Source organism: Pogonomyrmex barbatus, unplaced genomic scaffold, assembly GCF_055798465.1.
Source record: "Pogonomyrmex barbatus isolate J1 unplaced genomic scaffold, ASM5579846v1 scaffold5, whole genome shotgun sequence".
Lineage (NCBI taxonomy): Eukaryota > Metazoa > Arthropoda > Insecta > Hymenoptera > Formicidae > Pogonomyrmex > Pogonomyrmex barbatus.
The window spans coordinates 4,068,473-4,084,678 of record NW_028297149.1 but is presented as its reverse complement, the minus strand read 5'-3'; the positions used below and the strand labels follow the sequence as shown (position 1 = coordinate 4,084,678).

Below are 16,206 nucleotides of genomic sequence, written 5' to 3'. Positions count from 1 at the left end.
ATAGATAGAACACATAATCATCATAAGATCAAGATGACATCAAACAAAAAACATTTTAAGAAAAATTATAATTTCATTCGATACATTTTTGATGATTAAAGAAAATGCACAAAATGTTATTCATAACCCTAATAGTATAATGTCCTCAGGATGATCCTGTATAAATTTTGAATATCCTGAGACATATGTAGGACAAATAACATTACACTTAGACAAAAATTTTTGGACGCCCTTAAGACTAGTAAATGAGCGCCTCATTATGACCTGGAGACGTTCTCGGGAAATCTTCTACTCAGCCTCAGGCTATTCTGAGGATTTTCTTAAGACGACTTTAGAATGACTTCAGGATGACTTCAGGATGACTTTAAGATATCTCACAAGCATTCTCAGAGACATCCTGAAAAAGTTCTAACCATATCCGTCCGTAATCCTGTGGACGTCCATAATGTAATCAATATTGATCCAGAATATGTTATTATAGTATTTATTATAGAATACGTTTCAGAACTGTCAGGACAATGTCAGGATTATCAACAATTATTTATTAAAAATGCGTTATATGTACACACACACACACACACACACACACACACACACACACACACACACACACACACATACACACACACACACATATACATACATATATATATATATATATACATATATATATATATAAGGATATAAAGTTCCTTTAAAAATTAATTTTTTTAAAAAAATATTTAGTTAAAGAGTTTATAGTTTATGTTTTATATATATATATATATATATATATTAGTTGTGTGTGTGTGTGTGTGTGTGTGTGTGTGTGTGTGTGTGTGTGTGTGTGTGTGTGTATTTTATTTCATATGTTCAAAATGAGAATTTTTATGTTTTGTATAACTAACGAGCTATAATTAATAAAGATTCATTTATGTATAACGCATTTTTAATAAATAATTGTTGATAATCCTGACATTGTTCTGACACAGTCCTCAAAAGTATTTTGAAAATACTATAATAACATATTCTGGCCCAAGTAGCAAATGACGTCATTATGACGACGATTTAAGGTCATTTTTCGTCATTCATCGTCAGTGTACTAAATAATGACGTAAAATAAATGTAACATTTGTCACAAAATATTATCATAAATATATTATCATTTAATCGTCATTTTTAAGTTATCTTTAATGAATAAATAATGAAATAACATTATTATTATTTTTCTTAATTAACTATAATATAGATATAATAACATATATAGAGTCATGAACCTAAATTATTCTCATTAAACATAATTTAAGTTCTTATAAAAATTATTCATGAATAATTTTTATAAGAAAAATTATTCTCATTAAACATAATTTAGGTTCATGACTCTATATATGTAATTTAATTATCTACAAGAATTACATGTGCAATCGAGATTTTAAAATTGAGACTATTTATACGACAATATAGTAACATTCATTAACCAGATCTATCATATTTTATGGCAGAATTCTGCATTCACTTATACCATCATTTCAGTTGCGGGTTTCATTCCAATATAAAAGTTAAACAGGATCCCAAATAGGATGGGTGACCGTTTAGAAACATACGGTGATACAAGATAAAAGACATTCCATTATTTTCTAACAATTTTTTTTCATTTTTTTCACTTATTTTCCGTAAGGGATGTCACATATATTATAAATTTTCAGTACTAGCAGTCAATATCGGAACGCGATCGTTTTCAGGATGTCCCCGAGGACATCTTGTTTGTGGGATATCCTGAAATCATTCTGAAGTCATCCTAAAGTCATTTTAAGAAAATCCTCAGGATAGCCTAAGGCTGAGTGGAGGACGTCCCGAGGACGTCTTCAGTTGCGGGTTTCATTCCAATATAAAAGTTAAACAGGATCCCAAATAGGATGGGTGACCGTTTAGAAACATACGGTGATGACGTAATGAGGCGCTCATTTATTTAGTCCAGGACGTCCTGTTTACGTTTCAGGACCATAATAGTCTTCAGGATATCTGGCTCATCTAATAGGACATTCTGAGAACGTCTTGAAGATGTCCTTGTGTTATTAGGGAAGTTTATTAAATATTAAAACTTCTTTTTTAGAGAAAACAATTTCTTTTTAATTTGTACGTATTTTTAGCAAATTTACTATATTTTTTGCAAAATATTGATGAAATTTCAACAAATTTTTATGGAATTTGCAAAAATTAGAAGAATAGAATTTACATTTTCAGATAAGTTTTTGAAGAAATTATAGCAATTTAGCTGAAAATCATTTTTTACGGAAATTTCAGAGAGATTTCAACACATTTTCAGAGATATTCCTACAAATTTTCAGAGAAATACATGAACAAATTCATGGAAAATGTTGTTTAATTTCAGAGATTTTTCACTATTTTTGATGAAGAAATCATTTTCAGTGAAATTGCAACAAAATTTTAGCAAATTTTCAGAAAATTTGTAATAAATTTACAAATAATTTTTGGGGGAGAAATTATAATAATTTTTCAGCAATTTAGCTGAAAATTATTTTTTGGAGAAATTATAGCAATTTAGCTGAAAATCATTTTTTAGGGAAATTTCAGAGAGATTCAATACATTTTCAGAGATATTTCAACAAATTTTCAGAGAAATATACGAACAAATTTATGGAGACATTTAAGTTTCAGAGATTTTTCACTATTTGTGATGAAAAAAATCACTTTTAGTGAAATTGCAGCAAAATTTCAGCAAATTTTCAGCAATTTTGCTGAAATACTACTTTCAGCAAAATTTCTACGAAATTTCAGCGTAATTTTTCCATTCCAGAATGATCTTTATTAATTGTGTTGTTCTTTATTAATAATTTATTTATGTCGAGAATCTTTTTTACTAATTATAGAAAAAACATTCTTGTTTCCAAATTTTCCATAGCTTCCGAAAGTCTCTGAAGTTTTAAAAAATACTCAAACAGCTTTAATTAAAAAAATGAATATAAGCAAAATATTTTTATGCCATTGTTTATACCATTGTTAGACACATAAAATGTTTAATAATTAGCGCATTCAATGACGAGCGCGATATCTTTTATCAATTCTCATTTATTACGACACTTTAAATTACATGTACGTGATGAGTGTTAATGAATGATGATATAAAAAAAATGTTAAAAATTAAGCTAGATAATATTTCGTAGAATAATTTCGTCGAACTACTAAAATTATTATGTAGGATGAGTACTCAAGTATGAGACATAATACTGCCAAAATTTTTTTTACTCTAACAACCAAATCTGAACATCTTAATTACCTTAAAACTATTTTCAGATCTGTATCTGATTAAATTTTTACATATTTTAACAAAACTATTCTTTTTGCGTTCTTGCGTCTGGAAAGAACGAAATAACGAAATAAACGAGAAAGGGATGTTGCATTCCGTTGAGAAATCTTATAATTTTTACAATTCAGAACGGATTTCTCTTGAGATCCAAGTACAATCAACTGGTCGATCACTCGGAGATTCAAAGTAAGATCTTTTATCAAGAATCCGTAATCCTGGTTTTTTCACCCGTAACAGGTCTATCGTTCTATCATAACGGAGCCGAAAAAACGAATATCGATTCCGTCTGTATAAAAATTCGCGAAAATCTAACGGCATCTCTCTCTTTCTCTCTCTTGTTCTACTCCTCGGTTTAACTGTAATCGTGATTCAATTATCTCTCTCGGTTTTCCCAAGAAGATAAGCGGAAGATAGGCAAAGCGTTGAAGGGATTCTTCACGACGACGAGGTCGATCCACTTTGAGATCTTCTTATGTGCGAGAGGACGGAGAGCGGATTCACCGTTGCGGGGAACTTTCTCCTGGACCGGCGTTCGTGTGTACGTAGCTTTTATGTCTGGCTACATAACTTTCGAAACGATCAGGGACAGGTCTCTCTCGCGGATTGCCAGATTGCATTCCTGCCGGCGATGCACGTGGGATTAATCCTTGCGCTACGACCTCGAAGACTTTCGCGCAAAAGTGCGCATACAAATGCGTTCAAAGCGTTCGAGCGAGTTGTGTAAGAATAATATTTCAGCGACGTGCGTTATCCTTTAGATTCGCAAAATTTTCGCGAGGTCAAGACCGAAACGAACGTTTTCTCTATACCGGGACTGAACTATAACAAGCGAGAGGACGCCTTTTGATATTTATGATATTCATCAACAATATTTATATGTTTATTTACTCCTCCATCGGTTAACTGATTTCCAGGTATCTTTCTTGTCCTGCGCGAGTGGATCGAGAAATCTTCGCATCGCGACAAGAAACGATCGACATTTATCCTGAAATAGAAATTATCATATTATCATATTTACTACGTTGTTACCATTAAATCAGGTTTTTAATTAGTAGCGTTATATACGAGAAACGCAGAAAATTCGTTAGCGCATGAAAATCCATGCGCTAACGAATTAGTTTAGTTTCATGCAGCGTAGATTGTTATTTTTCGGATAAAAAAGAGGGGAGATGGGGGAGGGAGGGAGGGAGAGAGGGAGCGAGAGAGAGAGAGAGAGAGAGAGAGAGAGAGAGAGAGAGAGAGAGAGAGAGAGAGAGAGAGACCGATCAGGTAAGGAAGCCGAGAATCTCACAAGGAAGTCCTTTTCCCGGGAAGCGTGGTCTCGCCGACGTTGGATGCAGCGATGCGAGAGCCGCTTCCCCGCGGTTCTCGCTGAAGGCAGAAGAGAGAAGAGGCAATCGAGAGCGAGCGAGCGAGAGGGAGCATCGTGGTCGCTGACCCGGCCGGAACGTTGACTCCATAGAGTCAATCCCCCCTTTTACATTTTCCCCGAGTCTTACCATGTAGCGCACCTTCGATTACGCGGAGTTATCTTACCTTTCCGCTCATCACGTCTCACCTCACCTCACCTCACCTCACCTCACCTCACCTCACCTCACCTCACCTCATCTCACCTCACCTCACCTCACCTCACCTCGTATCGCCCATGCGTCGCACGATGATCACATATCTCGCTGCATATTAGCCGAGAAATCTCCGGCTCTCTTCCCCCTTCCCCCTCCAACTAGTTTTCCTCTCGACTTTTCCGATAAGTATATCTTACTTTCCGTTTTACCTCCTCCGCTGACTCGTACGCCGTTACTCGCGGGAGTAATCGACTTCGTTCACTCATTTTTCCTTGTTTGTGTTTCCAGTCTCCTATCAGCGGAGGAAGAATAGCTCTTCCTCCTCTTCCGTCTTCTTCTCTGTGCGTAGAATGGAAAATGCAAAACATCATTTGTCAATCTTGAATATCCTCGCGCGTCAGCATCAACGTCGACAAATGTGTTTTGACCAGAGATAAAACAGCATCCTTGACATTTTTATGATACATTATATATGTTTCTTTTTTGTCATATTATTTATTTATACATGGGTATAATTATTTGTTGACATATATATAAATATGTATAACAGCATATAAATTATAAATATAGATAAATATGCTTAGATAGATATGCTTAGTGTATAATACATGAAAAGAACAGTTTAGCTGAAACATCTAAAAATGTCATAGATATGAGAATAATAGTTGTATCATCAAAATAATTACATAAGATACTAGAAAATTGATTGCTAGCATTTAAAAATTTTTATATTATCAAATTTAAATATCTTGCATAATATTTACTTTGATGGTCTAACAAAATTATTTTCAAGTTTCTAACTAAATAGTTCGAGTTTCTAGCAAAATTTTTAGATATTTCAATTTTTTTGCAAAAATTTTTTCATCTAAAATTTACAAATTCAAACCAACGCAAAATAGCGGCTAAGAGATTTCAATAAATTCTCAATTCGCCTAGTTTCTCATCTGCGTACTTGCAATTACTGAAAACCACGTAAATTCGAGAAAAATAAGGTACGGCTCCGGACGATAATTGCGTTTCGGAGCATCTGTAGTGCGATGCGAGGTACCGTTAGAATCGTTATCGTTCCCGGATCGGGTCTGTGGATTCGAGTTTTACTTACTAACGGTACTCATTTATTCCGAGCCGAGGGCTCGCTTCCCCTCTAACTCCACAGATCGTTTTTAGCGTAGAACATCCTTCGTTTTATGACTGTTTCGCGCTAATCATCTAATTATTATTAATAGCCGGATGGACAGGTGCCGCTTTTTGTTGTCGATAACAAGAACATCGACATTGACTTCTTTTACTGCATTCCTGTATTGTCACGTGGAAGCATGAAGAAACTAATTTAAGAAATTGCAGATTACGATTTATCTGAACGTGTGAAAAAAAAAAGAAAAAAAAAATTGTAAAGCGAAAGAAATTGTATTTTCAGACAATATTTAGTATAACAATAAATAAAATTCATTAATACAACAAGTAGAAATGTATAAAAAGAGAAAAAAAAACCTAAACTCTTCTTTTACTTATATTAAATATATCACAAGTTTTTCCTGAAGTTCACTCTATGTATCTCATTTTTCTATATAAAATAGAGTCACACTGTGTAATAATTGTTTGATTTGATTCTTGATTTATAATATTTTGAGTTAAAAATTGGGAGTTATAAATGTGGATATTCAAGTATTTCCATTTATTATGTGATATCCGTATGATTAACACATTGTATTTTTTTCTCTAAAATAGCAGAATAGTCTTTACGTTTATATAATATCATTTTCATTCCATAGGGCCATTCTGCAAAGTCTGTATGAAATACTATGGCAATCGGCTTATAATATGTATGTAAAAATTCGGATATTTTAGACATGATATTACTAAATATTATCACATAAGTTGGTAACGTTACTTTACTATTGTTGATATAATTGTTCTTGAGCCATGTTGCCGGGTCTGCAAAAAATTGATCTGCTTCGTCTACATAGTCTTCAATATTGTTGAAATTAGGTTCGCATGTTAAAAATCTTATTGACGCATTTACGTGTAAATGACTGTACAATGGCGTGGCATGACACGGAGTCAGAAACAACGTGTCCGTTATCGAGGAATCTGCCTGAGTAATCTCATGTCGCAGAATATCCATTATCACCAACGGAGCACGTTGATGAATTAGAGAAAAATATAGTATAGCTGCGAGGTTGATGCTTATTGACACTGACGTGATTATGTTATAGAATTGAAGCGAGCAATAGGTTTTGAAACTGTGAATACAAGAGCAAATTACGCATATAACCATTGGAAAAAGGGGTAGGATAAATCGAAATTCCTTGTGAGGCAGCCATGAGTAGACAAATATCGTCCAAATTATCGTAATCATCATAAGTTTCTCTCGATGTAAAAATTGGCGTTTTTTTGTACATAATACCCAACAAGCATATAGAAATACAATAGCATGGTATCCAAACATTACGGGAAGAGCGATAAAGATATACCATAATAGATGATGACTACCATAAGTACTTCCAATGTTTTTAACCACATTCATTTTGAAAAAATTCCACGGAGTTATCACGAACGTTCCATAACAGCAACTATCTATTAATACACAAGTTGCGGCACAAGTAAGACCTATCAAAATATATTTTAGAAGAATTCTTACATCCAAATATAAATAAACATTTATATAAAGATGAGCTAGACATAAAGGAAACCATATAACTGCAGCGGTGGGCCTCATCATACAGAGGAAACCCACAATCCACAAATAATCTGTATCTCGTATGCATCTCCATGGATAGCGTCGTTGATTTCTCCATGGGTATATTGTCAATGCTATTGTAGTACAGGCAGTCTCTACTGAGTTTATCAGTGTTCTTGTGGCACAGTAATACCAATACCAATTCAAACACATAGCAAATAACATTGTCTCGTTCTTGTGCCATTTGAAAAACTTGTAATCCGCATAGGCAGAGAGAATAGCTTGGAAAATACGAGGCAGTGTTGTCAGGAGCAGCACAGAATCCAAAGAGTATAACGCGAGCACACGATAGAGAATTGATATGAGAAATGGATATACATAACTACGAATCTGCCATGTCCATTCCCATGTTAGGTGTCCGTAGCCGAATGCCATACGATGAGCCACTTCTAGAGATTGCCAATATTCGTCCGGTGCATGAACAGTTTGTACTATAAATACTGCAATTACTCGCCATAATACCAGAGCCTGCAGAAATCCAAATTTGTCCAACAAATACATTCTGATCCATTGCATTTTAACCAGTGATATTTATAGTAGAAGCATACGTTTTTTCGAGTTTTCCTCAAAGATGTTTTTACCACGACTGATTTTGTACAACCTAATAAAAAAAAATCGGATACATTTCAGATATTTCTAACTACGTCTCCACGCAATGTTTTGTCATTTAAAAAGAAGTTGTTACCGAATACTCTCATATAAATATACTATAATTTGGAGGTTAGAGGTTGAAAAATTGCCCAAAGTTTTAATTCTTACTCCTTATAAAAAATACTTTCTTGTTATTCACAGCCAACATTTCCTTTATTATACATCAAGTAGACTGGAAATCATAATCTTTTCGATCGATGTTCGCCAAAAAATCACAATGCATAAGTAAACACCGAACCACAGGGCTGAACCACAGTATGTACATACAGGGTATATTCCGAACGGTGATAGTTTGGCTCTTTGACTATGGCTGGATTCCATGCGCATTTTGTATATTGATATAGTATATGTGATATAGTATATATATATATATATATGGTATAGTAGTGTGTGTGTGTATATATATATATATATATATATATATATATATATATATATATATATATATATGGTATAATATATGTGATAGGAATTATAGATAAATGCGCGCATATGCGCTTTATGGAATCCAGCTGAGTGCGTTCCATTGCACGCATGGGCCGCATAAGATGATAGCGCATTACGGGTGCGTTCCTTTATTCACTCCGAGTGCTCATGCTATGACGTAATGGAAGTGTACCGCGGCTATCCGTTTTAGTTTTAGTTTCGTGCTTTCTAACTTCCGCTTCAAGATTATAAAGTGGAATACAGTTGCAGTATGTTTTCTGAAGCTCCAACTGAAGTAATGGCTGGCATATCTAATATTAAAAAAATATAATTTTATTATATATATTAAATATAATATATATATATATATATATATATATATATATATATATATATAAATAATTAATAATTCGATAATTATCGCGAAAATTGCAAAATGATAGAGGCTTTTCTACCAGCTCTACTTGCACACAAGAGATGATAGAACCGATGTCGACACCTCGTATATATAAAATAATTAATAATAATAAAAAAATTAATAATATTAATAATAATAAATAATTTCATAATATTATATAATATCATAATAATTTCATTATATTATATTATTTCATATTATACGCTTTATTTTCTTCAGCATCAATTAAGATTATTTCAGTCTCCATGGAAGCAGCCATCTTTGTGCTCTGACTGCTTTACCTCGCAGTAGCCGCAACAGAAAGTACATCAAAATCAATGACGTCATAGAATTCAAGACAGTACCAGAGAGAAGCCTGAGAGTGGTCATGGATGCGTTTCAGCTGTACTCTTATTGGCGTAGGTAATGTGCACGTTTTTGTGGTTCTCTTCCGTGCTAGATGTAGTACATGATCATTTTCAGGCTTCTCTCTGGCAGTACTTTCATAGTGCACTGCTCTCCATATCAGAATGCTATTCGTAGTACTGATAATACTTGGAGCGAATAAAGAAACGCACCCTACATAAGCGCATTGGCTCGTTCCTTTTTTTCCTGCGCATAGAAAACGGCTTATGCGCACTGGATTATTATAAATAAAGGAAGCGCAGATGCACTCCCAGATGCGCACATTTTCAATCGGACACACCACTCACATCAGCCGATGTTTAGAAATTTTTTAGTTCTAGAATTTTCTAGAGCCACCTATCAAAAATTTTTTTATTTAATCGTCTAATCGGCAATGTGTCCGATTGGATCTAACCCCAAGTAAACATGGCGGACGAAATGCCGGCTGATATACTCAATATTTCTATTGGAATTCAATATGGCTATAAAATCTCTTTCATATAACTTTTTACGATATTAGCACTTACTGCTGCTTAAAGTTTGGCATCAGTTACGTCGAACATTCACAATTCATTGTCAACATAAACTTGCAACTTTTTAAAAGATATCTTTCCCGCCTAAGCGCATGGATTACGCATGAATTGCACTACCTCAAGAGTCGAGGCATGCCCCGCCATGCATTCTCATGCGCTGTGCAGTATGGTAGGGGAAATTGTTTTTATGCATGCATGATTGCTCATGGAACGGAACGACCTCATGCATTTTCTATGCGCATCATGCATGCAACGGAACGCATTCTATATAAGTATGGACTGCCAGTGGCTAACACACACTGTCAAAAAGAGGCGACATCCTTAATCAAGAACTAAATATTAGATATAATTTGTGCACAGTCGCAAAAAAATATATTTCTTGTGCTTTTCTTGCTTCTCGTACTTCTTGTGCTTCTCGTGCATCTTTATTAAAAATTAATGTTATACCAACTTATTTTGTGAAGAATTGTAATAGTATGCGCTATATAAATAAAGAGCAGTCAGTGGGTAAATCATAACCTTCTTTAGGTAGGTTAGAAATTAACTTAAATTAACTTAATGAACAGAAGCAATTTACCTCGATTTATTTAATTGTAAATTAAAAATGAAGACATAATATAAAATAATATTTGATGAAAATACAATTTAGTAAACATAGTTAATTTGAATTTCGCGCGGATTCTGATTAACCAAAATCCGTTGTACTTGACAACATTTTTCGCTCAATAGTGCTATAAGATATGCAGTCTATGGCAGTCTATACTTATGTAGTCAAAGGTTTAGCTTATTTTTTTTCTAGATGTTGACTGCCATGTAACTAAATCGAGAAGTGTTCCGAAATGTATCGAATTTTCGAATACGATTTAAAAAATATATAAATATTGATTAATAAAAAAAAAACTATATTATATTATTAACTTTGATAAAAAAAATGCATAAAATATAAAAAAAATATTTAACATAAGAAAATAGTATATAAAATAAATGTATTTAAATCATATTATTACTTTAAAATAAAAAAATAAATGTAAATATATATTTCTTAAATGTATAAGATTTAAAAAATACAATTATATTTATAAAATTTAGAAATAAATATAAAATTTAACGAATAAATAGAAATGTAGGTATACAATAGTAAAAAAAATATTTTTGTATAAGGAAAAAACAATTTATTTTAAAAATATTATAAATATACTTATATATATATATATATATATATATATGCAATTACAATTATGTTAAATATAATGTTCATTTATTTTTAAAAAAGGACAAATAATTTTCAAAGGAAATAACGTTTTTTTAAATTTTCAATATTCTAAATTTATAATAAAAAAATCTGTATAAATCTTTATACAAATTAATTATTCTTCAAAGAGAAAATAACTCTTTGTTCTTAGTTCACTTTATTTTCTCTCATTAATCACTATTCACTGAACACTAAACTATTCATTAATCAATATTCAATATTCACTCAACACTGAACACTTTTATTTATTTCCTTTAACACGCCTTAACAGAGTAAACTTTTCACGATTTCATTTATGTGTCAGACGTTTGTTCCTGCCAGTTTGTTAAACATTTAAATGACAGAGAACGCTATAAAAAAAACCCGAGAAGAAATGTGACAGAAAATTAGTATTAGTAATTAGTTAAAATTAGTTATTAGTTATTAGTGATTGGTTACCTACTTAACTCGCGCATGTGCAGTTTAATTTTGTACACGCTAAAATCGGGAAAGTTGCGCTATTGTATATACTATGGCTGGACTCAGAAGCACTGGATGATCCCCAGCAACCACAAAACATATGCTAAGAGAAATTAAAGTATGAGTTCTATATTAGATGTACAACTATATATTATTGTACAAAAAAGTTCTGAGCTTTTTTTTGTAAAATTCAATCTTTATTCAAAAACAAACAAAAAAATATTAATCAGCGAAATATTCTCCGTTTGCATCAACGACCTTTTGCCATTTTTCGGGTAGCTTGCGAATTCCTTGACGGTAGAAGCTCACCGGCTTCGAAGCGATAAAATCATCAATGCATTTTCGTATCTCTTCAAATCTCACGAAATGTGTATCAGCCAAATCATGCTGCAGCGATCGGAATAGGTAGTAATCGGAAGGCGCCATGTCTGGGCTATATGCCGCGTGCGGGAGAAGTTCCTAGCCTAACGCAAAGATATAGTCCTGAGTCGCTTTCGCAACATGTGGTCGAGTATTGTCATGAAGCAAGATCACTTTACGACGTCCTTGGCCAGTAAATGGCCTCTTTTCTTCTAATGCATCGCTCAAATTGGTCAATTGTTGTTGGTAGCGGTCTGCCGTGATTGTTTCACCCGGTTGTAACAACTCGTAATACAACACACCTTTCCAATCCCATCAGATACAGAGCAATACCTTCTTGGCGTGGATATTGAGCTTTGGCGTCGATGTCGAAGGTTGACCAGGATCAACCCATGATTTTCTACGTTTAGGGTTATCATAAAGAATCCACTTTTCATCGCCTGTATTGATTTTGTGCAGAAAATCTTTTTTCCGGAACTTTGAAAGCAAAGTGAGTGCAGTGTCACGCCGACGATTTTTGTTGTCTTCGGACAATTCATTCGGAACCCGTCTACCTTCCTTCTGAACCTTTCCCATCGTATATAAACGTACGGAAATGGTTTGCTGCGTAACGCCAAGCTGTTCTGCAAGCTCCTTTTCAGTTTGCGCAGAGTTTATATCCAGCAGTGCTTGCGATTCGTCCGTTTCAATCTCTATCTAAAGAAATCTAAAGCTCAGAATTTTTGTACACCTAATAATATTATTATACTACTGTTACACCATAATATTTTTAACTTTTTGATACACAATTGTCAAAACGATTCTCTGTGAAATCAATACAATGACAGCTATTCACAAAATTAGCGCAACGAGAGAATTCATCGCGGAAAAGCATCAACAATAAACTTCGAGGAAATTTTGAGAGATGCAAATATGTCGATGTCATGTCTTTTTTTAGAAAAAATGATTATACATATTTATTATTATTATAAACAAACTTTATTACAATATATAAAATAAAATTTAAGTAAAAAAATGAACATCCATTTTTTATATTAATTTATCGCAATTAATTTGATTATGACTATATTTTGCAATTTTAGTATTTCTATTATTTAATAATATATTATCACGCTTTCCACATGTTAGATACATGTTAGACATAATACACTTAAATCAAGACACAAAGTAAAAAATATCGCTACCAAAATACGTTATTAATTAGAGTGAGATGGTGTATATTTGTTTCTCTCTCGTAGGATTTAGTCAAAACATGGCAGATCAGAATCGTGACCAGTCTCTTATTGTAGTGTCTCTATTTTGTTGCCTATCTTATATTAGGTGTACAAAAAAATTCTGAGCTTTAGATTTCATACAACCGAAATAACAATTTAAATTTTATATATCTTCCCGCCCTTTTGCGATTTTAAAGCGTTGACATTTGGCCTTCTAAAATGCCATACGGTTTGGCGTTTGATGCACATAACCTCAAAAATCAGTAGTATTCACGATGGTAATAACAAAAGAGCATATTCGATTTTCCATCCACTTCGCGTTTCATCTTAAGAAAAATGCTGCTGAAGCCACGGCAATGATTTGTGCTGCATATGGGGAGAACGCTGTAAGTGATACTACATGTAAAAGATGGTATCAAAAATTTCGCCAAGGAGATTTCAGTCTTGAAGATGAACCGCATGCTGGACGCCCTCAAAAGATTGAAACGGACGAATTGCAAGCACTGCTGGATATAAACTTTGCGCAAACTGAAAAGGAGCTTGCAGAACAGCTTGGCGTTACACAGCAAACCATTTCCGTATGTTTACATACGATGGGAAAGGTTCAGAAGGAAGGCAGATGGGTTCCGCATGAATTGTCCGAAGACAACAAAAATCGTCGGCGTGACACTGCACTCACTTTGCTTTCAAAGTTCCGGAAAAAAGATTTTCTGCACAAAATCATTACAGGCGATGAAAAGTGGATTCTTTATGATAACCTTAAACGTAGAAAATCATGGATTGACCCTGGTCAACCTTCGACATCGACGCCAAAGCTCAATATCCACGCCAAGAAGGTTTTGCTCTGTATCTGATGGGATTGGAAAGGTGTGTTGTATTACGAGTTGTTACAACCGGGTAAAACAATCACGGCAGACCGCTACCAACAACAATTGACCAATTTGAGCGATGCATTAGAAGAAAAGAGGCCATTTACTGGCCAAGGACGTCGTAAAGTGATCTTGCTTCATAACAATGCTCGACCACATGTTGCGAAAGCGACTCAGGACCATATCTGTGCGTTAGGCTGGGAACTTCTCTCGCACGCGGCGTATAGCCCAGACATGGCACCTTCCGATTATTACCTATTCCGGTCGCTGCAGCATGATTTGGCTGATATACATTTCGTGAGATTTGAAGAGATACGAAAATGCATTGATGACTTTATCGCTTCGAAGCCGGTGAGCTTCTATCGTCAAGGAATTCGCAAGCTACCCGAAAGATGGCAAAAGGTCGTTGATGCAAACGGGGAATATTTCGCTGATTAATATTTTTTTGTTTGTTTTTGAATAAAGATTGAATTTTACAAAAGAAGTCAGAACTTTTTTGTATACTTAATATATTAATTTTTGCTCTTGTATTGAAAAAGATAAATAGCGAAAAAAAAAATAAATTTAAAATCGTTAATATTAAAGGATATATATATATATATATATATATATATATATATTAATAAATTAATATATTATATAATTAATAAGTAATATAATTATGTAAAATAAAGTTTTATAAATATACACATTTTATTACATTATTACATTATTTTATTACATTATTTTATTTTAAAACGCTTATGTTTTTAAATTATAATATTACAATTACAATAATATTACATTACAATACATTACAATACATTACAATTACAATAATATAATATTACAATTTAAGATTAAGTAGTTAATGTATTTGAGAATAAGTGGGAATAGCCAAAAGATGGCGAATCAATCAAAAGTTGCCTTTTCGTGGCCTTCGATTATAGTATCTCTAGTACTCGTATGTCGCTGTGTACATTTGTCCCTATAGTATGACTAGAAACATTCAAAAAGCTTCTAAAAAAATTTAAGTATTTTTGAAAATCTTTTGAAACTTTCTTTGCTATATAGGTTCTTTGCTATATAGCTATATTATTTCAGGATTACGTTTATGTGAAATATACAAGATTATACAAATGTACAAGATTGGAAACATCCTTAGGTCTTTGAAAAAGACATAATTTTGATTAGATTCTGAGATGGTATTTCCTTTTACAAAACTTTGCTCAAAGACTAATTTTTGAATTATAACAAGAATTAATTTTCTTATCACAGGACGGATACAGGAGTTAAATAGTGGCCGCATAAGTGTCGGTCCACAATAGATGATTTAAGCTTTAAGAAGTAAGAAATTGACCAATTATAATCGAATATGAAAAGAATAATCGACTATGATTGGTCAATTTCTTACGACTTAAAGATTAAATACTTATTGTGGACCGACACTAACTCACCGTCAAACGTAACAATTGATAACCGTCTCATATTTAAGCGACTATATCTGAGGAAAAGTTACACCGTTTATCTCTTGTATTCCTCCTGTAATAACAAAATTATTTCTTTTATAATTCAAATACTAGACTTTGGGCCAAATTTTATAAGAGGAAAAAGTATCTTAGAATATAATCAAAATCATGTCTTTTCAAAGAAATTGTTTCCCAGAATTGTTTCCAATCAACCTGTATATTTTACAGAAACTTAACAGAAATAATATATCCACAAAGCACAAAAGATTTCAGAAAACATTCAGAAAACTTTCAAAAAGAGGACATAACGTGGACATAAATAAATATGAAATATGCCTGAAATATTTTTTTGAAAGGTTTCAATTTTCATTGAAAGATTTCTGCAGACTTTCTAACTTCGACACTGTGTGAGAAAATTATAACTGAAATATTTCCGACATATTTCAAAGATTTATTATTGAAATATTTCATAAATATTTTATAAATATGTCAGAAATATTTCTAATATATGTCAGAAATTACATCAAAGTGGACATATTATGTATCTGAAACATGTCTGAAATATTTTTTTGAAAGATTT

General features: G+C 32.9%; 1 protein-coding gene across 2 annotated transcripts; it reads right to left on the bottom strand.

The window, feature by feature from the left end:
* Window positions 1-5,319: 5,319 nt before the first annotated feature.
* Window positions 5,320-8,611, bottom strand: PIG-B (phosphatidylinositol glycan anchor biosynthesis class B). 2 transcript variants are annotated; one of them, XM_011645723.3, is made up of 3 exons: window positions 8,298-8,611; window positions 8,161-8,213; window positions 5,320-8,080 (listed from the first exon to the last, which is right to left on the bottom strand). In XM_011645723.3, exons 1-3 carry the CDS (start codon window positions 8,308-8,310, stop codon window positions 6,551-6,553), a joined length of 1,596 nt encoding a protein of 531 aa, XP_011644025.2. In that variant the 5' UTR covers window positions 8,311-8,611; the 3' UTR covers window positions 5,320-6,550. The 2 variants fall into 2 exon arrangements, with proteins under 2 accessions (XP_011644025.2, XP_011644017.2); XM_011645715.3 differs by having other exon boundaries at window positions 8,372-8,611.
* Between the last annotated feature and the right edge of the window lie 7,595 nt (window positions 8,612-16,206).